The sequence below is a fragment of the Pleurodeles waltl genome, chromosome 3_2, assembly GCF_031143425.1.
Source record: "Pleurodeles waltl isolate 20211129_DDA chromosome 3_2, aPleWal1.hap1.20221129, whole genome shotgun sequence".
Classification (NCBI taxonomy): domain Eukaryota; kingdom Metazoa; phylum Chordata; class Amphibia; order Caudata; family Salamandridae; genus Pleurodeles; species Pleurodeles waltl.
Window position 1 is genome coordinate 46,541,134 of NC_090441.1, and position 25,127 is coordinate 46,566,260.

Below are 25,127 nucleotides of genomic sequence, written 5' to 3' on the forward strand. Positions count from 1 at the left end.
CTGTTTTCTTTTCTCATCTCATGTTTGACCTCAACTTAGGATGGAGGTTTGTTCTGGTGCGTCAGACTTGATTAGCTTCAGGCAACTCCTCACTCCTGTTCTCACCTGACTGGCAATATGAGTGCAACCTCCTGCCAGACTTGCCTGCTGGTTGGTCCAGTGCAGCACTGCTTTTTTAAATTAAAACTGCATGGAACCACTTCCAAAGATGGGTGCAGAGGACTCTAACTTCACGCCATATGCACCATTTCTGTCGTGTGCTTGGCTTTGCCAAACACATGACACATGACTGTGGCCAGGTCAGTATGTCTGACAGGCTCCCAAATTAAAGTATGTAGATTCATATTTTTCTAGCATAGACACCCGTGTGCCCTGTTATTGAACAGTACCTGTAATCCATGAAACTTTAATTTGGTGGATATAAAACACTGTTGATAAGTGCCTGTTATTTCAAATCCATTTTGTTCCGTGTCTAAAACAGAGTCGTCAGAGCAGACTTTTCTTAGCCTAGCTGGAAGCTATTAGCTTTATATCAGGTCTGAGCCCTAAAAATTGTTCCTGGTTCCTATACCAAACAGAAAAAATGAAAAGTAAAACAGTTGACATAAGCAAGCCACTTCAAAGCGCCACGGCCGCCATGAGCGCGAAGGAGAGACACAAAGGAACAAGAAGTTTGCTCGCAGACAAACGTATCAGCAAACGTGCAATTGTTCATGTAACAGGGTCGATGGCCTAGGCGGTAACAGAACTGCCCCAAAGAGGGACAAAGGTAAAGCATTTACCAATGGTAACAAAGGAGTTTTGGAAGGCAAGCCCATGAACGAGTGATAGTGATGGGCATGCTGTGGGCGTGGTTAAAAGCCCACAGATAGATTACAACACATCAGAGCTCTTGCAATTGACCTAAAAAGGTAAGAGTTGTCAACCTCACCTGAGCATATAAGTTCCTCTCCAAGGGAGGGGCCTGACTCTTTCTACATAATGACACAGTTCCCTGCCCCTAAGCAAAAGTGCATACAGATTTGAAATCTTCAAATGCCTGTGGCCCCTTTGCAGTCTGTACCCATCTAGAGCCCTTATGGGCACTGAAATCATTAACTTAGGAGGAAAAAAACATCACAGCAGAAACCTGCCATGAATCTACCAAGGTATCGACTTCCCAGCCCAGCAGCTCCACCAGGCTGCGTGAACAGTCTTTGTTTATGAAGCTATTGCACGCTTTTATTGTAAGATGATTTTGATGACTAGGTATTATTTCCTTTCCATTTAAATGGCTTAGTAAAGCGGTGGGATTATTTGTCCTATAGAGACACATAATTGTCTGTCTCCAGACATTTTCATTATCATTTTCATTATAACAAACCCATTTGTAGCTAGTGTAAAAAACATATTTCTGCTGTGTTAGCGCCATTTATTTGTGGTATTGGCATCTCGTGATTTGACCTCTGTAGCGATTCCTCTGCTGAACATACTCAGCAAATTGCACTCGGCTTAAAAGGACAACAATTTTTATTTTCAAAGGAACATAAGTGTCACTCTGGTAAGACACCTGACAGGGTGAGTCTGCCGGGCCAGATCTCGGTTGCACAGGTGACAGATGTGGAGAATAGGACTAGAGGATAAATTTGATCAACATACTCGTAAAATAGATTGCATGTTTCCTCTGACAGCCTTTACTGCATAAATAGAATGTGACATTTATTCAGCCTTTACTGCCATTACTGCATAATGGTATAGAATATGACATGTATTCAGCATGGGCTCTGGTGAAATGAATCCTAAAGTGTATAGACATTTATGCCTGGAATAACCGCAGCTACTCACACTTTTTAGATCTGGACCTGCTAACACCTGCCTGTTTCAAACGACTGCCCAGGCAAGATCAGGGATGGGAGAGAAGCCACAGTCATAGGATTCTCGTCATGGGGACGAGACTGATGGTTTCTGGCGGCAGCACCAGCACGTGTGAGAGACTGAGTCGATCCCACATCGCCTGGCAGTTGTCGACCTAACCTCTTCAGCTAACTAGCAGCACCTCACCAAAACTCAAAAGTAAAGGTGATTTGTCCCGCCTGACACATCACACTCTATGACTTCTCAGAGAAGTTGTAGTGGAACAGATCTTACCCCTTTCTCTCAGTTACACAAATCTCATACATGCAAACACAAACAGAAGCAGGATTTGGTTCAATGTGTTTTATTGAAGCAACTGTGTTCTATGCAAAAAGGCATGAATTGCAATTTTAGGGAGATGAAACACAACACAATTATCACTTTGACAAGGAAAGTGAAACAGATGATAAATCCCAACATTCTGACGCATTAGTAAACTCCCTACCTGCACTACTAAATATCTACATGAAAGCGTTAGCAGTGTTAGCCCTAATCTGTTGATACTGGTCTCTGCAAAGAAGCTCCACCTCCATATCTGTATAATTAGCAAGGGTTTTCTGCCTGTGATTGGTTGGTAGTCCTCCCAAGTAGATGGAGAAATGAGGCAAGTTCAGCAGAGCTGCAATGGCGTGGTACAGCTTGAGATGGCTGGCTGGAATGTCCCCTCTAACTTAGTTTGGGGCAGTGTGTTGTTTTTATTACAAAACATGATGTTGTTCTGAGAACTGCCCAGATTTGATAATGGGGCTTCTCTGTGTAAGGTAGACATCGTACTCTTGGACAGGCAATACTCAGTAAATTATCATGTACAGCCTTGTACAGTCTTGGGCTGAGCACAAAATGAAAAGAACTAATAACAAATTCTGCGTGGAAGGGCAGCTGATAAAATTAAATAAAACATCTCTGCAAAAACTGAAGCCTTGCTAAAATAATAAAAAGGAATAAATGAAATGAACTAGGTAAAAGAGCACAGGCCAAAGGCCCAGAACTAAAATAAATGTGCCCACAATACCACCCTTTATAGCTGCAACGAATGATGGCAACCCTCTGTAACAGCTTTCCCATTTGCAGGAGTCCCGCCAAATTCAGTGGAACAAAGCATTGTAGGAGGACTGGACCATGTGGCTTCTCAGCGAGGGGAGATTCCTCTGTGGTGTAACCAGTTGAATTTGGGGAGATTAGCGGTGTGTGAGGAAATGGATTGTATTATATGGTGTGGTTGAAAGACCTCACCATGTAATAAATTTATCAGCCCCTTTCACGTCCAGAAGGTTTGATCTGTCAAACCCTCAGCTCAAGTCCAGGGGTGCTGTGCCACTGAGCAGCAAGACCTACACACACAAACTAGTGTGAAGCATTTAAACAGCTCTAAAACAATTGAAGTGCAAATCAGCACAACACAATCCAACAAAGAAATTATAAAAACAGATTGCATTTTTATACGAATTTAGACACTAGATTGGAAAAGATCCACCTCGGGGTACAAAGATATTAATTTTGCAAGCAATAATGAATCAAAGCAATTCCAGTCAACCACAGACAAGCATTGACAAAGTCATCGAATTTGACACTGAAAAACATTTTCCTAAACAACTTGGGTAAGTGTCAGTGAGATTGGTTAGAAGTACTTGGGACAACCACCTCCAGCGGGTAGCTGGTCAGGGGGACCAGAAAGATCCTCAAGAACAGTTACCTTCACGGTAGAAGCAGCCGTCCAGCAATTCCAGGCACTTTATTTGCGTTGCAACGGTTTCCTATGGAGTGTTCCTGTTCCAAGGGATGAAGATCCAAGGATGCTGTGGATTCCACGTAGTCAACAGGATTCTTCCTACAGAGATTCCTCAGTCCATGAAGATGGTGCGGGACTCCTGGTTGCAGGATCGACATCCCATGAGGTCCTCTTTGGCCTGACCAATTGCCACTAGACTACCGGTCGCCCACTGTCGCAGTCATAGGCCAATCCTTCTTGGGCCAATACCTTGTCTTTTGGGGGACTCGGCTGTTCTCATACAGCACTCTCAAACTCAGCAAACTTGGGTCAACTCTATGAGTTGGGTCTTGGTCCTTGATGTTGCATGGCGGCAGTAGTAGAGACTTGAAGGCTTTGAGCTACATCTTGTCCCAGCAGGCTTCTCCAGGTATAGCTGGCCCTGGGAGTCTCTTGGCTTTGGATACTGCTTCTCCTTGAGCAGGACACACCAGGCATAGTACCTTCCTTCGCTAGCCATGCCCAGCAGGTGCAGTCTTCTTCGGTGCAGCTTCTCTTTACTGGTCTCTTGGTGTATCAGAGCAGTCCTCTTTTTGTCCACCCTCCAGTCAGTAGAGATCTAAGTTCTGGGTGCCAGAGGTGTCCTATTTATCTTCAAAAAAATGTCTACAGGGTAGGATGTGGTTCATAGTCAATGGGCTACAAGGTTCCCTCCCCCTTGATGACCACTTCCTGGGAAGTGTGGCATCTGGCTACCCCAGGATGCACCATTCTGTTCACTGCCAACATGGGGAGACCCCTCTCTTGAGATTTAGAGCTCCCTAGCTCACCTCCAAAGGTGTGGCTACCAACGGGCACCACATCCCTGGAAAAGCCGATTTGACAACTGGCTTCTCCTTTCCTGTCCCCAGTGTCAGCCTGTCTGCCTAAACAATAAAGCACCTTCTCCCAAGTGTTACCCATTTGCCTTTCAAAGGCAGCGTCTCCTCTTTGAAGTTCGACTTTTGGGCTAGCACTGTGTGGCTTCTTGCAGAAGGGAGGTAACACCTCTCTCCCATGCAGGCCCTTATGGTGTTTTCCTGGGAGACATTATCGCATCTCCCAAGGAGGGCAGAAAGCTGTCTCCAGGACAAGTCCCATGTACATCATTAAATGGGCACTGGAAACCTTGGGCAACTAAAGTGGCAACTTCTGAAATTGCACTTTGTCCACCAGTGACATTAAATTGATTTAACCACTGATTCAGATTCAATGCACTGATTATTTTAATATTAAACAGTACCAACCTTCGTGGTCCCAATTGGACGTTAGAAGGGCTGGGGTGCCAGCCTGTAACACTGTATTTGCTAATGGGTTTACTAGCCTTTTCACAGTAAAAAACACAACTTAGGGGATCATTTAAAAGGAACCTTCCCTGATTACAGAACTAAAGAATTGTTGGCTGCCTGTCTGAGTATTACAGTTAGTCATATCCAGCTCTGCCATGAACATCTGACCCCTCCACCCCTCTTCTACACAAATGATAGCACCAATGTCTTCCCTTGGGGTTTGCAGTGACATTTGGACTGCTACCCCAGGAAGTACTTACCTTCTTGAGAAACTTGTTCCAATGACCTGGGTGTGGATCAGCTGAGAAGAGCCTGCTTAATAGAGATTGCTTCCGTGCCTGGAAGGACGTGCCCTGAAGATACTGACTTCTTAGGCATCTCTGAGCCTTTGAGCCTATACCGAGAGGGAGCTCCTTGGACTGGTTGCTGAAGGGGACTGAGTAAATTGGAACTAGCCTTGAAGAAACCTGTACAGTGAAATGCTGCATCTTTTCCCACTTTTAAGTCATCAAGCTGCCACAACTACCTGCATTTGAGCTAGCATTTCAAGCATTTCCTGCCTGTCCAGCCAGCATTGCCTGGAGCTCTGAGACTTTGATGCTCTACACCAAGGATCAATACCACCTCAACCACATGCCACTCTGTGATTCAATCCACATTCAACACCGCCTCGCCAGGGCCACAGTGCATTTAAGATAATCTGGACAGAGACTCAAAACATGCATCACCTTTGTCTTCACCTTTATTGCCAAGCAGCTTGACAGCTTCAGACTGGGCTTTTAAATGCCTCATCAAGTCAGAGCTTTAATGCAGCATCCTATCTTCAAGCCAGCTTAGCGTGAACTCATCACCACTTCAGTGGGGGAGACAGCATGATTCGACTTCTGATTTGAATTCAAACTATACCCTAAACTGAATCCAAACTTTAAATTAATTTGCACTATTCTTGGCCTATATTTATTCTGGATTATTTTTTTCAATCAGTGGAATGTCCTTTGGATATTTTGTATACATTTTTCTAGTGTATGACATGATGTGTGTTCAATATCATAACTATATCACTAACTGATCAGTCATTGCTCGTATACAACACACACTTTAAGCATTGTGGCTTGAGCTAAACTAACAGGGGTGAGACAAGGAGTAAATTCAAAAACTAGGTGAACTCTGTGAGTCAATCTGTTTGGGCCCGTTTGGAGCTGGATCACAGCTAAGGTCAATACCGAATCCTTTCTCTAACACAACCTAACACTCAGAATTCCTGTTAACAGATTGAGCCATTGTCCTCCAGCCAAAGAACACTTTTCTACAGTTTCTCTTTATACATTTTCTGAAACATTTTTCTGAGGCTTAATTATTTTGATTTATTATGAACTTGGTTTGGACCCAGAGTTGACACTAAGTTAACGATGGATATTTTAGAATGTTTAGCACCGCTGATCCTATATTCAGCCAATTTACTTTTACTTTGGGATTTCAATATCTGAATTGATTATCTTGATTGGAAAGATACCGCCAATCTCATTGATGGTTGTGCTTCTCTGGGGCTTACACAGTCAAAGGACAGTGTGACTAACAGTGGTGGCTACACTCTTAATGTTATTTTCTCCTCATTTACCAATATTAAACCCTTAAACTACTTGCCTCTTCCATGGACAGACCACTTCACGCTTTCATTTGCCTGGGAATTAAACAGCTTTAAACAGCTATGGTCCAGATGTTAACTCTCAGGTGACACACAAGGGCCCCTCCTGGCTAAAAATCACATTTCAAAGTATTATACCTGAATTAACAGATTCTTCGACCTTTGCTAACCTACTTGATACAGAAATGATGAATGCTGAATATCAATTTTGTATGACAAACAAATTAGATTTTAATAATACCAAGTTAAAGCGAGCCAATTAACACTGAAAAAAAGATAAAATAAATCTGGAGGAAAGACTAAAATCTGGAACACGAAAAATATTAAAGCAGCCCTAAGGACATACAAAAACCCTGATAATTGAAACACACACCAGTTTCTTTAGAAAGGGTAGTCATGAAGCCAGTGTTTCCATGAAGGCAACCTTCAAAACAGTTGATCCTTTTACTAGCTCAGAATGATTGGAAACCACCTTCCCCAGTCACAGACATTTAGCAATTGCTTGGCAGATATTTTTCTTGATAGAATTCATAGCATCAGCACAAACAACATTTCAATACATTTTAGATATGGTGAACATTAGAAAAAGATGATGGCCTGCTAACATCTTTAGATCTGCTAACTCCTGGTCTTACTACCCCGACTACTGTTCCATTCTTTAAAAGATCTAGGTCAGGTGGTCGATCTTTTATATGGTTACTGCTAAACACTGGAATTCATTACCATTTCAGCTAAAGGCACTTCAGAAAAACAAAATCAATGTTTGTTGAGATGCTGCATGAAATATGCCAGCCACTCAGCAAACTTACAAAGCCTTCAGAGGACTCACCATGGTTAGAGGTGGGTGAGCCACTGAGAGCTCGAACCAGGTTTGAGCCTGAAGCCTGGTTCTGGCTCAGCGTGGGGTTCTGTTGGAACCTCAAACCCACATCAAGCTGAGCCTTCAAGCAGCTTCTGCCTGCCGCCCTGCAGCTTTACGGCCAGCGCTGCCCGCCGACCTTAGAATTGGGGAACGAGGTTCAAGTTTCGGTGACGGCTCTACATTTTACAGTTCTAGGCAAATCAGATAATCTCCCCAGTGCTTAAAAATGAATGTGACCTTGTGTGATGTAACTGGTGTTCCTGTAAAAGCCCTTCAATATCTTCGGATTGAGTTCACGCTATGTAAAAACTGCAGACAAATGCACAAAGAGGTAAAAACAAAGCATTAACATAAAAAGGAGACAAATACCCTTTTAGTGGGAGATTTGTAGAAATTAAAACCAGAAAACCTTTATAAAATGCAGCTTCCCCACTTTAATTGTGTGCTCTTAGGCAAATATTTTATTTCACCAAAACTCTTTTTTCTTTATAATCGTGTATCAAAGCACTTTCAAATGTATGAGTTCATGATAGTTATAAAAGTTCATAATAGCAGCTGTACTAAAATATATTGTGCTTGATTTAATAGACTCTATAAAATATCATCTGGGCCACAAACCGGGTTCACATGACAACTGTCTTGCCTCTTGGTTCACTAATGGCACTGTCACCAGTGTGGGGATGGAGACAGGAACGGTTCTAAGTTCATGATAAAAAGTTCATGTTTAAAAAACCTTAATAAGCACTTTTTAGTGCAGTGCAATAATGTGACGAACTAACGTCAAAGCTTCCACATGTTAAAGAAATACACTTTTTTTTTAATTTTGGAGAGACTTTATCATACTGTATGTGATGTTTGTTGCATGATTTAAATAACAAACATGTTCAGGGCTTGGCTCATACACAGGCTCTAAGAGCCAAGCCATACCCTTGCCTCAGCTCTGGTTCGGCTCTTCCTGTTAATGTGTCGGCCCGCCCACCTCTAACGTGGCGGGGGCTCCTTTAAAGGCACGGTGGTCTTAGGCAGGCAGGCAAAGAACTGTAAATGTGGTGGTCTGTAGTCTGCCAGGGAGCAGAGTACAAACCTCCAAACTCTAAATGAAGCCCATACTTTGTTTAAATCTTCCAGGGTCTGTTCCGGTGTCTATATGTTCCACATTCCTAACACTAGCACAAACAGATTAGTAAACAGTCCTCTGATGGATTGTGCGCTTACTAGGGGGGCGGGGGGTAGTGCGATTTCTTCTGGGGGAGGACATTTCACCGGAGCATTGTCTCCTGGCCTGAGGACATTGCTATTCCACATGACTCATAACTAATTTCATATTTTGTCTTTTTCATTGCCCTGTGTTTTGCTTTTTCCTTGTCATGTGCTTTCCCAGCCTCTTCTTTTTTCTTGCCTGGTGTTCAGCTCTTCACCATTAGCCTATTGTCCCATGCGCTGCCTTCACTCTTGGCTTTCCATCCTTTTGTCTCTCATCCTGTTTTTCCTCCTTCCTCTCTGCCCATCATGTTAGGCTCTCTATTTCATCTTCTCTCTGTTTCCCCAACTGTGTTATTTCTCCCCAACCTATCTGTTCTAAATGTTCTTCTCTCTCTCTGAGTCTAGTAGGTAGGTCTATTTCTCCACTATTCTATCTTTCCATGATTCTTTCTCTTTTCACTCCCTTTGTTTCCTGTTCCCTTCTCTCCTATATTTTTTGCATTCTCGTTTTCTATTGACTAATTCTTTCTCTTTCCATGTATTACTCCTCTCTTTCAGTATTCGCCTCTTTCCTCAGTGTCTCTATGTTCCTCTCATGTTTATATTTCCTCTTGTGCCTATAATTCTATATGCCTGTGATACTTTTCCAATGCTTCCCTTTCTTATCTATGTGCTTCCTATTTATTCACTTTCCTCTACGATTTTTCTTTAACAATTATTCCCCACCTCCGAATGACCCCCTCTACGTTTTTATTCACTCTCCTCCTTACTATCTCTCTACGTAGTTTGTTTTCTCAACTATTTGTAGTTTTCATATAATCCTTACTTCTATATTCTATTCAAGCATCCAACATTTAGAGTATTTCTCAAACCGATATTAGATTCCCTGTTTCCTCCCTCCCTCCCTTCCTCACCTCTCTTCCTTCCTCCCTATATTTCCCTCACTCCTGAGTCCCAGTTTCCTTCAGTCTCCTTTATCCTACGCCTCTTCTCGCATTGCCTCCGGTCTTCCCGCATTGCCCTGTCTTGTATATTCCTGTTTCCATTTCGCCTCTCTGTTCATTCTAGTAGTCAGTTCCCCCCCTTGTTCATTGTTCACACCTTGCTTTTTCTTGAGCCCCCTCCTTCCACCTCTTCTGTTTTCTTTCCTCCCATTTATTCTGTGGCTTCCTTTCCTCCTCCTGCATCCCCATGCTTGTCGCTTTATACACTGTCCTCTCTCCTATTTGTTCTTGTTGTCTGCCATTTCCTCACTTGCCCTGCAGTTTCTACTCTTCAGCACCCCTTCTGGCATGATATGTCTCTTGTCTCTTTGAATGCACCCTCTCTACTGCCTCCCTTCCCTTTCACACCCCATTCCTCACTAATGAGCTGAATTATTAATGGCAGCGACTGTGCTGTGGAGAGACTGCGCGGCCTTTAATCAGAGCCCATTGGAAATCAATCATTCTGCTGCACATTATAAAGGGATCTGTCCAATCTCCTCTGCCATGTGCCGCTTCATCCCTTGCATCTACATCAGAGCCCAGCACCAGACCCAGCATTCCAAGTAGCACACCTCCAGCCCCGCATCCTAAACAGTATCAATTCAAGCCCCTGCATCCTAATTAGAGCTGAGCATCAGCTACTACATCCAGGAGAGCTCAGCTCTTCCACATTCATCAGAGCTCAGCTGCAGCCTCTACATCTCCAACACAGCTCAGCTCAAGCCTGTGCACCTCTATGAGAGGCGAGATCTAGCGCAAACATTCCATCCAGCTGAGCTCCACCATCTCCATCGGAGCCCAGCTCCAGCCTCTTTATCTCCATCTGAACCCATCTGGAGTCTCTTCATCTCCATCTGAACCCAGCTCCAGCCTCTTTATCTCCATCTGAACCCATCTGGAGTCTCTTCATCTCCATCTGAACCCAGCTCCAGCCTCTTTATCTCCATCAGAGCGCAGCACCAACCTCTTCATCTCCATCAGACCTCAGCTCCAGCCCACTCACCTCCACCACCTCCATCAGAGCTCAGCTCCAGTCTGTTCACCTCCATCAGAGCCCAGCTGCAGCCTCTTCATCTCCATCAGAGCCCAGCACCAACCTCTTCATCTCCATCTGAACCCATCTGGAGTCTCTTCATCTCCATCTGAACCCAGCTCCAGCCTCTTCATCTACTTCAGACCTCTGCTCCAGCCCTCTCACCTCGATCAGAGCCCAGCTGTAGCCTCTTCATCTCCATCAGAGCTCAGCTCCATTCTCTTTGTCTCCATTAGAGCCCAGTTCCAGCCTCTTCATATCCATCTGAAACCAGCTCCACCCTCTCCTTTTCATCTCCATCTAAACCCAGCTCTAGCTCCTTCGCCTCCATCAGAGCTGAGTTCCAGTCTGTTCAGCTCCATCAGAGCCCGGTTCCAGCCTCTTCACTTTCATCAGAGCCCGGCTGCAGCCTCTTCTTCTCCATCAGAGCTCAGCTCCAGTCTCACCATCTCCATCACGGCTCCGCTCCAGCCTCTTCATCTCCATCAGAGACCAGCTGCAACCTGTTCATCTCCATCAGAACCCAGCTCCATCTTCTTCATGTCTATCGGAGCCCAACTCCTACCTCTTCATCTCCATCAGAGCTCCGATCCAGCCTCTTCACCTCCATCAGAGCACAGCTTCAACCTCTGATCTCTACCAGGCCTCAGGTGCAGAATCTGCCTCTTCACCAGTGCTCACACCCGGCTCTGCATATAAAACCAGAGCTGAGACCCAGCCGCCACATCTACCACAGATCTCAACCTCAGCATCTGAATCTGCACTAGAGCCCAGCTCTGGCTTCTGAATCACTATATGAGCTCAGCTTCAGACAGCTCAACGCCATCCTCTACATCTACACCAGATATCAGTTCCACCCTCTTCATCTACAAGGAAGCTAATGTCCACCCTGTATGAACAAACAAACTCTGCTGCAGCAGCTACGATAGAGATCAGCTCCAGCCTCTCAATCCCCACCAGAGCTCATCTCCATCCTCTGCATTTATCTTCAGCATCCGCATCACCAACAGAACTCATCTGCAGCCCCTGCCTCTACAACAAAGTGCAGATCCTATCTCTATGTCTAAACAGAAGCTCTGAATTTCCATCAGAGCTCAGCTCCAGCCTCAGTCTCTGTGCCAGAGCACAACTAAAGTGGTTGTATCTACAACAGAGCCATCTCCAGTCCTTTATCAGCAAGGGAGCTCAGCTCCAGCATTTCAGTCTCCACCAGTCCTCGGAATTTCCACCTGAATTCAGTTAAGGTTTCTGCATGTACATCACATGTCAGATCCAGCCCCTGCATAGGCCCCAGAGCTCAGCTTAAGCCAGGGCCATTGCAATTATGCAATTTAAAGCCTTTTTCAGCATGACTATGGATTTTCCCCATTGGCCACACAATCCATCGTCTGCTGCATGATCTGCACATTTAAAAAAAAATGTTTTTAAGTCAGACCAAACCAAAAGTTACTGCTGCTGTGTGGTCGAAGGCCCTTTATGAAGGTTCACTGGTCTCCTTTCTGTTGCTTATTGCTTTGTTTGGACGTTAAACTAGCACTATTGAGGTGAAACCTTTGCCCAGTTTTAACGTGTGCAAAAATGACAAAATAAGAAAGAAATAAAATAACAAAATGTGCTGCATTGCACCACATAATTTGCCTTAGCTTGCCGCATAATTCAGTATGCCCAGCCACGTAACGTAATCCACCCGTGATGCATAATTCCAATGGCCGTGGCTTAAGCGCCTGCATTTCCACCAGAATGCAGCTGCAGTCTCTGCGTCTTTACGAGCGCCTAGCCTCAAACTCTGGATCCGCAGGGTTCCTTTTCAACCACTGCCCCTTGTTCTCCAACTCAGTTCAGCACGAACTCTTGAGCCTCTGTTTCTACAACAGAGCTCAGCTTCAGCCCCTCTGCGGTGCCTCTACAAGAGAGTCTCGCTCAGCCTCTGCATCTCAGCTACACAACTCTTCCAACCCCTGCAAAGCGCTAAATCTTCAGCACTTACATCTCACCATAGCTTGGTCCTCACATCTGTCATAGCAGAGAACAGGCCCCGGCATCTTCACCACCTGCATTCCGAGCAGAGCTGAACCGCAGCTTCTGAATTACAATTACAGCTGATAACCGTGCTCCACGTCCACATCAGACCTAAGCTATAGTCCCTGCATCCCAAATAGAGCTGACCTTCAGCCCCTACATCTCCAGATCTCCATTTGCAACAAACACACTCTTCAGCCTCTGCATCCCAACAAGAGAAGAGCTCCAAATCCTGCATCCCTAATAAAGCTGAGTTCCAGTGGTAGTATTCTTATTTCAGTTCATCTGCCCCTACACCTCAACTACAGCTCAGCGGCATACTCTGCATCACCAACCAGAGAGAGCGCCAGACGTTGCATCCCCATTAGAGCTGAGCTCCAGCGCTAGAATCCCTATCATGGCTCAGCGGACCCTAAATTTCAACTGCATCTCCTGCATCCCAGTCTGAGGAGAGCTCCAGCCCCTTCATCCTCAATAGAGCTGAGATCCACCGCTAGTCTCTCCATCACAGCTGAGCAACCCCTACATCTCAACTAGAGTTAATTTACAACCCATGTATCCCAATCTAAGGAGAGCTGCAGCCCCTGCACCCTCATTAGAGCTAAGCCCAACCGCTAGTCTCTCGATCACCTCTCGGCACCCATGCATCTCAACTAGAGCTCATCTTCTGATTGCATTCCAAACGGAGCAGAGCCCCAGTCGTTGCATCCGCACCGGGGTACAGCGACAACCCTTGTATTTTCATCACACCTGCCCCTGCATTTCACACAGAGCTCAGGTATAGTCTCAGCATCCCACTAGAATTGAGTACCATGCCCCTGCATCTCTACTAGAGCTGATCTACAGCCTAGTATGTCAACAGTAGCTCAGTCACACCCTTATATCACCAATTGACTTGAGCTCCAGCCCCTTCATTCCCTCTAGAGTTTGAATCTCCAACGTAACTCAATAATGAGCCTGCATCTCTGCTAAAGCTGAGCTCCAGCCTTGTATCTCTGCCATGGCTCTACCATGGCCCTGTATCTCCACTAGAGCTGAGCTCCAGCCTTGTAACTCCGCCACGGCTCTACCATGGCCCTGTATCTCCACTAGAGCTGAGCTCTAGCCTTGTAACTCCGCCACGGCTCTACCATGGCCCTGTATCTCCACTAGAGCTGAGGTCCTGTCTTGTATCTCCGCCATGGTTCTACCATGGCTCTACCATGTCCCTGTATCTCCACTAGAGCTGAGGTCCTGTCTTGTATCTCTGCCATGGCTCTACCATGGCCCTGTATCTCCACTAGAGCTGATGTTCTGTCATGTATCACCACCGAAGCGGGGAAACAGCCACTACAACGTGGCTGTTACCACACATAGGGGGTCATTCTGACCCTGTCGGCCGGTGGCCGCCAGGGCCACCGACCACGGGAGCACCGCCAACAGGCTGGCGGTGCTCCCACGAGCATTCTGACCGCGGCGGTTCAGCCGTGGTCAGAAGCGGCAAGTCGGCGGGCTCCCGCCGACTTACCGCTGCTCGGGGGAATCCTTCATGGCGGCGGAGCGCGCTCCGCCGCCATGAGGATTCTGACAGCCCCTACCGCCATCCTGTTCATGGCGGGAAACCCGCCATGAACAGGATGGCGGTAGGGGGTGCCGCAGGGGCCCCCGTAAGAGGGCCCCGCAAAGTATTTCAGTGTCTGCCTTGCAGACACTGAAATACGCGACGGGTGCAACTGCACCCGTCGCACCCCTGCAACTACGCCGGCTCAATTCTGAGCCGGCGTCCTCGTTGCAGGGGCATTTCCTCTGGGCCGGCGGGCGCTCTTTTGGAGAGCGCCCGCCGGCCCAGAGGAAATGTCTGAATGGCCGCCGCGGTCTTTTGACCGCGGTGCGGTCATTTGGCGGCGGTACTATGGCGGACAGCCTCCGCCGTCCGCCATAGTCAGAATCACCCCCATAGCCTTTACCAAGCATGCGTTACAAGGCATGCACCATGACCACGCGTAGCCTTTACCACACATTTTTTCACAACGCATATACCTTTGCCACACATGCCTTTACTATGAATTAACTTGTAAAGGTATGAATGGTAAGGGCATATGCATGGTACTGGTGGTAAGGGCATATGCAAAGTAAAGACACTGGCATGGTAAAGGCTATTGGTGTTTTTAAAGAAAGTGGAAAGACCCTTCCTGTTTATGACCTGCGCTGTGCCTCAGAAGTGCTGACTCATTGTCATGGTAAGTGACGTGAGGAGGGTACGGTTTTAGGGCTTGGGGCAGGGGGTAAGAGGTTACGATTTTTGGGCTCATGGCAGGGGATGGGTATTTTTTACAAGGGCTGGGGCAGGAGTGGGGGAGTTCGCGCTGGGGTCCAATTTCAGGGCTCAGGGGAGGGATCAGGTATTTTTTTAGAAGGGCTGGGAGTCATAGGGGAGGGGTCACGCTGGGTATCAGTTTTAGGGCTCACGGCAGGGGTTAGGTATTTTTTAGAAGGGTTGGGGGTTGGGGGAGGGGTCGAGCTGAGGTCCAGTTTTAGAGCTCAGGGCAAGAGAAAGGTATTTTTTACAAGGGCTTGGGGCCAGGGGACGTTGCACTGGGGCCCACTTTTAGGACTCGGGCAGGGGTCAGGAAAAACCCTAACCACGCATCTGCCTTTAACATTCATGCTTTTACAATGAAATTTATTGTAAAGGCATGCGTGGTAAAGGCATATTCGTTGTAAAGAATGCGTGGTAAAGGTTATGCATGGTAATGGCATTCACGTTGTAATGCACACGTAGTAACGGCATACATTGCAATGGAATGTGTTATTCTGTCATACCACCCTGTAGCTCAGTAATGGCCGTGCATCTCCACTATGGCTGATATCCAGCCTTGCAGCTCCACCATAGCTCAGTAAACGGCCTACATCTCCATTAGAACTGAGCTCCAGTCTCGTAGCTCCACTGTAGTTCAGTTGCAGCCCTGCATTCTACTGGACTTGGACACCAACCCATTCATTCCCTCCAGAGCTGAACTCGGGCCTTGTATCGCCAACGTAGCTGAGTCATTGGCCTGCATCTCCACTTGAAGTGAGCTCTGGCCTTGGAGCTCAGCCATTGCTCTGTTGCAGCCCTGAATCTCCTGTGCCCTTGGACTCTAGCTTATTGATTCCCTCTAGACCTGTAGTGTTTCCACCACAGCTGCTACAGCCCCTGTATCTTTGCCACAGCATCTTTTGAAAAGCACTTCAAGCTTTGCAGAGCCAGCCGCATCTCAGGTCTGCCACAGAACCCCAAGCTTTCCGGCTGCACGGCGCGTGACGCCGCACCACAGAACCCCAAGCTTTCCGGCTGCACGGCGCGTGACGCCGCACCACAGAACCCCAAGGTTTCCGGCTGCACGGCGCGTGACGCCGCCCCCCAGAGGTCAGTGCTCCGCTACAGCAGCCATCTCAGGTCTGCCACAGAACCCCAAGGTTTCCGGCTGCACGGCGCGTGACGCCGCACCACAGAACCCCAAGCTTTCCGGCTGCACGGCGCGTGACGCCGCACCACAGAACCCCAAGCTTTCCGGCTGCACGGCGCGTGACGCCGCACCACAGAGGACAGTGCTCCGCTACAGCAGCACTCTCAGGTCTGCCACAGAACCCCAAGGTTTCCGGCTGCACGGCGCGTGACGCCGCCCCCCAGAGGTCAGTGCTCCGCTACAGCAGCACAGGCCGGCCCGCTGGACATGTGTGGACGGCTGGCGCACTGCAGCTCTGCTCTGCTTCATTGTGCAATCAAACAACCAGTTCCTCCGCTGCAGGATTAACACGCAATGGGCGCTTGTTGTCCAATCCCCGGGTTTTCAGTATTTATTGGGTGCTCATCTGAGGCACTCATAATCAAGCCGTAAATCACTGAGTCGAGATTGGAGATCGCTCCTCAAAAAGTCAAATTAAACTTAACTAAAGCTCAAGCTTAAATTCGTCGTTGAAATAAAGATTGTTGTAGTAAGAGGAACCTCGTGCAGCGCCCCCTTTCACATCTGAGGTTAAAGCCGGACTCTAATTTATTAATGTTAAATATATTCACTTGGTAAACGCCTTTCCCACTCTTTTTCACCACCTTTCGCCCCTCTAGCAGCCCTGCACTGGGGGTCAGTATAGCGCCTTCAAAAAATATACTGAAAACTAAAATGAAAAGGTATATTTGGAAAAATGTGAACTTTAAAATAAAATCTGAAGGCATTTGATGATTTATGAGAGCCTTGTGCAAGTGCTCTTGCTTTTCTAAAACTAAACATCTATCCCACATGCACTCGGACACCTCCCCTTTGGGAACATTTCACCCCTGTTATTTAGAGAACACATTGGGAAACACATCAATATAAAATGGGCTGCAGGACTTCAAACTGTCCTAATTCGAGATATGTTCACTTGTGAAAGTGGGAGTGATTATGTGAGGTGTCGACAGAGGGCAATGAGATCAGAGACAGTCCACGTGTGCATCACTGCAGAAATGCGACACCTCTGTAAATGTGCATACATGTGCAGTATCCATAAACCCAAAACCCTGCAATGAAAGCAGAACTAGCTCCATCACCGTAGTGCAAAGTGCCTACTCATCAGCATGTCAACCCTCGCATGCAGCATCTGGATTTATCCCACTCAGGACATGGGCAGCCTTCCCGGACTAAGGTCATAGTGAGCGATCTTAAGTTTCTAATAATCGGATGCATGCTTTTGTTCTTTCTTACCACTTTGGAATTCAATGCTATACAAGCCTTGCGTTCCTTTTCATCTTCTACCAGGGCCGGTTTTGTCAATATCCCATGATTGTATGGGCTGTCAATCACCAATGACCCCTACTATCAATTCCTCTACAATCATAACTGTCCATTTCCCAATGCCACTGTTGTCAATGATAGGATAATCAGTGATGCCAAAGTCCAACAGTTCTAAGTCATTGACATCAATTTTCCCTGGGCCCTCTCCCTAAATTATATTCCACACCAATCTCTGAGTTTATGATTTCTGCTTAATTTTGCCAGAGTCAAGAAGCCACACTCGTGGACGCTGTGTCTCTGATATCTCTGCATTGTCCTACCACTGTCAAACTGAAGCACCTCACACCGTCTAGGTTTTAGAAAACAATGAAAGACAATTTTGTGTACCTCCTTATGTGCTGATGCCATTCACTAGATAGTTCCTGAATTTTCAGCACTAACATGGTGTATTCTTTCGTGAATGCTGTGTGTTACAAAACAACGTTTAGGTGACATGACGTCATTGCCGTTCACTGCTATGCATTCCCTTCATCATCACCACTTCCAAGTCCTAGCTGATCAGGGCTGTGAGTTACCCAGGCGATCACTGCTGTGGATTCGTTCATCATCACTGAGAGGAAAAGGACTGTTAGGCAATGGGAAAGAGGGAGAGTCTTGTTGTGAGCTGTGACTGAGCTCCCACAACGCCAAAACACTCTCATCCACAAAGGTAAACTCATTTTTGGCAGAAATCCGCACCTCACTCATTGTAGCTTGGCTCGCTCAAGAGGCTTTTCTCATAGGAAATGCATGTGGTTTGTGTGCAACAGCTAGCCAAACAACACCACTGTAAATAAAGAACATAAAAGGTTCAAACCACAATGTCTACTACTGTCAGTTGTTGGATGATAACTACTGTTGTCTGCCTGACGGGTAAAGCTGTAAACTCGACAACTGGTTAGTGGTGATGATTCCCTCATTGGTTACTCTTCTCAATGTTCCAAAGGTCTTTGCTATCAACTTCTTTATTTTCATAGCTATCATTCCACAAATGGTCAGTGTGGTCAACTCCTCAGTGGTCATTTCTGTCAACAGCAACTATTAATTAGTGGATTTTAACACCTGTCAGCACTCTGCCCGTCAGTGCTGTCAATTATGTTATAGCCCGAGCTCTGATGTTGTGATAGTGACCGGATTTTACATGAAGGCTACATTCATGCCTGGTTAGCGAGGGAAGGCTTTTCATGCGAGCTAGATGAATACATGGTAAATTGTTACATTCCAAATACAGCAGTATCAGAAAGAGAATAAATAAAACCAGCCAAGCAAGATTCAATTGGCATAACACACACACAAAGGGTACAAATATATTTATTTAGGATGAATTCTCATTAAACAACCTACCGATGCAGCGACAGCACAAACTTCAACAGGAAGAGAATAACACATCAGGAGAATACCATCCACAGCACTACAGTGTGCTTAATTACATCCAATTAGTTCAATTAAATTAAAATGTGCAATCAGTTCTGCTTGCTGATGAATGGCGGGTGATAGTTTGATTTTGTTTAATTGAAAAAGACTGTTCAAGAGGCCTGTAAATGCAATGTTTATACCAGGACTGAGACCCAGCTCTGTTTCCAGAGTACAAAAGATTCTGGCTCAGGTGTGCTTCTGTTGGCATGATACTGTTGACCTCCTTCAACCAGCAGCTGCTAAGGTTACAGGTGTGCCATGGGGTGAAGGCAGGCTAGGAAGGGCATCAAGAATGCAAGCATGATTGATTGGTGATTGATCACTTGTGACATCTGCATGTGATCTACAGTTCATATGTTTGAACCTCGGCAGGGCAAGGGTAGCCTTTCGTCCTTTCAAAGTCAGTTATAGGCAGGGCCACTGGAATTATGTGATTCTGTAGCTGCAGCGAAAATTATGGATTTTTTGCATTTGCCACATAATCCATCATTATCTGTTGCATAATCTGCAGATTTTCACAAAAAAAAATTCTAGCTCAAATGGAGCAAAAGTTACAAAAAATATAGCGACTTGGATCCCTGTGCACTGGAAGACCTTCGGCAAAAATTGACTTGTCATCTTCCAGTTTCTAATTATTGTATTTGGGTGTTACATTTGTATTAATTATGGTGAACTCTTTTCTCAAACACTGGTATCAGCTGTAAAAATAATGTGACAAAATAATGATGTAATCCTATCACAAAATGTGTCACATTATGCTGCATAATTTGACTTTTCGTGGTGCATAATTTAGTCAACAGTGCTATATAAATTGGTTCTCCTTTGCCGCATAATTCCAGTGGCCCTGGTTATAAGTGTACCAGTAAACTGGTTGATAATGACACCTGTTACGAAGTGCACTTCAAAACGGCAAACCGTCTGCTTTGACAAGTCATATTTCATATGAGGCACACATTCTAAAAAAAACACAAATGCCAAAATCAAGAATCTACCTTAAGTCCTTTATTAGGAAAGGTCTCGTGGAAGTGGGAAAATAAAGCGGAGCTCAGTCCTCCTTTGGTTTCTCTTTTGACACTAGTCACCAGTTAGCTCAGGGTTGGGATGATGGTTTTGTGTGAGTTGTGGTGTGGACCAAACCATCTGCTTAACTCTGGAATAAGATCGCCCAGCAGAGAATACTGCCATGCTCCATCCTTTTAACTTTTGGGAAAGCTGTGACCACCCAGAGGTGGGCGGGTCTACAAGAGAAAGGTGGAGATTTCAAACCAGGTCTTGGCAGCGACGGCTGGAATACAGTCAAAAGCCTGACCAATTGTTAGTTTAGCTCAAACTTCCTGACCAATCAGGTGCACCGCAGAGGTTGTACTTCCGCCCCCCGCCCCCCAATTCTCCAATCAGCCGGCACGCCCCTGGAGCTGGCTGAGCCTACGCCCGGCGCGTGCGTGCGTGCGGGCAGCCTGGCTGCTCACCTGTAGTCCCTGTGGCCGCTGTAGTCCCGGTAGCAGTCGATTCGACAGCTGCACTCCACCGCGCACCCTTCTCCGTAAGGCGGGCACACCATGGCGCACTCCTCCCCGTGAGCGAAGCGCGGGTCCTCGATCACGCTGGCAAGACAAGAGCGAGAGGTTTGCACGTCAGACAGCGCGTCGCGAACACCCTACGCCAAAGCCAGGGAGGCTACCGTTTGCTGTTCACTTCAGCTAGAGGCATTACAATCGCTTGCTGGAGGGGAAAGAACGGATTCATGGGTGACTGGATGCTGCGCGTGCTTTTCGCATGATTTAGGCGCACAAGGCAACGTTTCAAATACCATAGCAAGGTCTCCTGTCTAATGAGCTTTGTAAGAACACTTCCGGGAAAGATGTGTTGTCTTTTGAACAAGTCAACCGACACACGCATGCACACACACTCTTACGCTCGCTGTCTCTCTTTTGCTGTGAAGTTCAGTGTGCCAGGCAAATAACATTTTACTAACGGCAGCGCTCCCAATGCACTAGTAAAGAGTCGAGCCCTAAGGCTGTTAGCGCGCCCAGTGGAAGTGCAGCCTCCGCACATTGTGGAGCCCAACCTTTGCCCCTTCTCTGAGTACCATTGCCAGCTCCCAGACTACTGAAGCAGCCACGCAGAGATTTAAAAGTACCTCCACAACTGATGTAAAAATCGATAGCACCATAGTAATCGTTGTGTCCGTAGACTCTGGGCCCTATGCTCACGTCGTCGGTATTTTCCTGTGAGAATGAATAGTTTGCCCATTGACTTTGAAAGGTCAGTTTCAGCACCTAGAACAGAGGCGCTGTTTCTACCACCCGAACCGGTCAGCACTGTGAACAGCGACGCCCTCTGTTACAGAGAACCCTGCGAAGGTTCTTCAAGGGACCCTTGGGAAGCTTTGATGTCTGAGCTCTCTGAGTTGCAAGAGGGTGAGTCACGAGGCCAGACTATCCCCCATATACCTACACCTGCTTTAGATACACAATCTATGCTGGGCTTGCACCAACAGTGGCAGCAGTGAGGAGTCTTGTCACTTCTGCATTGTGGGGGCTTTAGCATCATTATTCTGGTTTCTCTGCGTATATTGACGTATTCCTGAACTCTGTGGGTAATTGGGACAAACGTTTACGTCTTCATAAAATTCAGTCAACAGATCAACAGGAGGCGTGTGCCTGTATACTAGCTCAGTATGTTGTGTACCTGCTGCAGGCATCTGTGCAAGATGTGCTAGTCAGAATCAAACCCCCCACACATTAATAAAATGGGGAGCAATGAGATGATTAGCGATAGGTGATAGGATAATAAAGGCACAAGTCTTAAAAAAGAAGTGGGGGGACTAACCAAGCGAGGCAGTATGCAAGTGACAATGACGCGACATCACAGTGTGTGACATCACGGTGCATGGCATCACATGCAGTGGCATCACAACACATGAATTTACAGGAAGTGACATCATAAGAAGTGAGATCAGATCTTAAATCCTAACAAATATGTTTAGCAGGTCTATCATGAGTACATTTGAGCGCATTACAAGATTTAACTAATTTGATTTTGTGTCTGGGTTGTGCCAAAAAGTGATGCAAAATCTGTAAAAAAAAAAAGAAAATACTAAGAAGAAATCGGCAATACGGAGAAACCATGGCCATAAATCTGTTCTTAATTAGTTGCAAAGTTTGCACTTTAAAATATCTTATGGGGTTAATGCACCTGATGCAGAGATCTTCGTGGTTCCAGTAAATCCCAGGGGATGATAATAATGGTAGAATAACTCTGGAGGTTGATGGATTTGCTGGAGAGATCTGTGTTTAGTCTAGTCCCAGTTTCAGATCATAGTAGCATAGAGGGTTATTGTGTCTTCTGCAAAGCACATCATGTACCATGCAGATGACATATTTTTAATTTACGTAGATAGGTAAGTGTGTTACTGATTTTAACACAGAGATCGTTTTGTTGCTTTGTTACTTGCAGTTCATAAATTGGAATCCTTCTAATATAACACTGTGAGGTATTAAGGGTTTGTGATTCCTACACCTTGTAAGACTTGCTGTCTTATGTAACTCATCTTGTACATTTATTTATACACTTACATGATTTGTCAGTATGTGTGTACATGTGATGTAAAGCTCTCTGACACCCTGCATTGGGATGAATAGTACTGTAAAATAAATAAAACCCTATAGTGGTATTTGTATTATTTGTGTAAATACTGGGACAGACCAGCACATCTTACATACTTATAGCGCATGCATGCCTCTTATGTACAGAGACTGAACAAAATAAAAACCACACCTCTCTTAATTACTTGTGAAGTAATTACAAGATGTGTGACTTTGTTTCACCTCCAGTGCATTTGCAACAAGTTTTGAGGCTCTAGATAGCTCTCACCCAGGAGCCTCAAAAGAAGGAGTCCTGATGGCCCCTTAAGTTGGGCCTTAGTTTTTGGGGCCAGCTGGAATTTAAAATAACGAAGCCCCCTCACCGCCTGCATGTTGCTGCTTGGGACGAAATCAGACAATGTGAAGACACTGCTGAATGCATCCCGGTGTCCGCAAATTACATCAGGATGAGTTCAGCATATTTCAGTGGGGCCCAACGTCTTGGCATGTGAAAATAGTGAGTGTATGCTATCTAACCGCGTGTACCCTAAACTGTGCCCTGGGATAATATTAGAAAGTTCATATCTCATTTGAAATTAACGGAGAGGTAGCAGGCATTAGCACATTATTACCGGCAGCAAAGCTGGTCATTAGTAATGGTTATTGCCCCCCTCCATCTTACATTTAGGCCCAAACCACAGGTGAGAATATCTGAGGACATTAATTATCTAGCCACATTGTAGAATTTGTTGCTATAAACATAATAATGTCATCCCAAGAAGGAGAAGCACACACCCTCATCTCCCTTCTGTCATGGGCAGTATCACAAGGAAACAAGGGGACGTAGGGGCTGAGCTACTGCTTAGGCAGAGTCAGCTCATCCCTTCACACTGTGCATCTGATAGCCTGTTCACTGTTATAGAAGCAGTTCATGCAGGGTTGCGTGGCATGGACGACTGCCATCCTGTGAAAAGTGTCCAGGGACCAAGATGGTTTTTTAAGCCACATGAGTCTGTTCGAGAAGGTTTTTATTAGAATATTCTGTCTTCATTGGATGCAGTGTTCATCTTATTGGCCTTCTGGTGCCTTTGATGTACGACCCATAGTTATGTGGATGGCAATTAACAGCTCTCTATGCCCACAGCGGACGGCATGGAAGCTTAATTACAGTACTTGTCAATGCCACTGAGAAGCTCCATTGATATACAGCACCCATTCTTCAGGCTGCCTACCTCTGTAGTCAATTCCACACTCTTGCTGATATGTTTAGAGATCACTAATGATCACTTTAACTGCACTGCTGTTTACAGTTTCCATGGCCAACTTTGTCTGCTTCATTTATCAACATTAGGCACATAATATTGACTGTGTTTAGCAAGATTGTTCAAACTACAATTGTATGGTACTGAATCCATCTTCCATTCTGTAACTTTAAATGCATTTTTTGATAACTGTGTTAACAAGCACTGGAAAAACCAATTGGTCATGCCCTTGGGACCTAGTGGCCTTGGCAATGTTTTTTAGCCGTGCTAGGTAGCATCCATAATGCTGTGCAGCACAACTAAAGGAAGTAAAAATAAGTCGGAATGACACATCTTTGGCCTCATTTTAGATACATGCGCACGCCTACATAATGACGTAAGTTTTTTTTTAACTGAAGTGCCAGTGGGGGCGAGCAACACGGAAGACTGAGGGGAAAGGGAAAGCAACACAGAGGGCTGTGTGTGTGGGGGAAGCAGCACGGCACAGGGATGTGGGGAAGGGACATAGGGGGATGGGAGCAACATGGAGGCAGTGCTTGAAGGAGAAGCAGTGGGTGAGGCAGGAGGGCGTGGGTGGGATGCAGAAACACAGGACAGGGCCGCGGAGGAGAAGCAACAGAACAACGTGGAGCAGATGGGGAGAATCACGTTTGTTAGCAAGCAACGGGAAAAGTACTGGATGGAGAAGAGAAGCAACAGGTGACAGAGAAGGAGGGCACAGGTGGTGGGAAGCAACATTGAGGACAGCGGTGGGGATGAGAAGCAATGAGCAAGAATGCAACATGAAGCATGGTGAGAGCAGTACATGGATGAGAGAGAGCAACATGGAGCTCTGAGGGTGGGTGGGGAAAGAACAGAAGGAAGGCAGCTGGAAAACATGCACTCTTGTGGAGTGCTTTAGACAAAAGAAGAAAGTAGCTTCCTAAAAGTGGCTCCTGGGGTGAGTCAGACACAAGATGGACAAGACAATTTATTAAAATGGAAGCAAACAAATGAGAGTCTGAAGAAAGCCAACCAATGGTAAGCAATGGGCAGACTCCAAGCTCCAGCATATTCTTGATAACCTTACAATATGCGTAGCAACAGACAGTGCATGTGCTGTCTTGTACGCGCAACCTAAAAATGTGTGTCCTTGGCACAACTTTATATTCATGAGTACGGTTCCATTTCTGCTCAATAAATCTTTATTGGATATTGTGATTTCACTACACAAATGTTAAATAAAAAAAATATAATTGTTAAAATAAACATTTTGGACAACTCAAATTCTAAATCTTATCAAAGTAACACTGCCCACGTAAAAAAAATAAAAATCTTCAATTTGCTGCTGTACAATTAGGTTCTAAAAGCAAGAATTGAGAAGTCTCGGTTCAAACCACTTTTCACAGGGAAGGTATGTATTTTTGAAATTTT

At 45.8% G+C, this 25,127-nt stretch overlaps 1 protein-coding gene across 2 annotated transcripts in view; it reads right to left on the reverse strand.

Moving 5' to 3' along the window:
* Positions 1-25,127, reverse strand: part of SRRM3 (serine/arginine repetitive matrix 3) — a 327,419-nt gene that overhangs the window by 130,581 nt on the left and 171,711 nt on the right. Inside the window, exon 5 of one of the 2 annotated variants that reach the window (XM_069226719.1) lies at positions 20,335-20,469. The exons of the other annotated variant lie outside the window; for it this stretch is intronic. Coding sequence (XP_069082820.1) covers positions 20,335-20,469 — 135 coding nt within the window. The remainder of the gene's footprint in view (positions 1-20,334; positions 20,470-25,127) is intronic. 2 annotated transcript variants of the gene reach the window in all.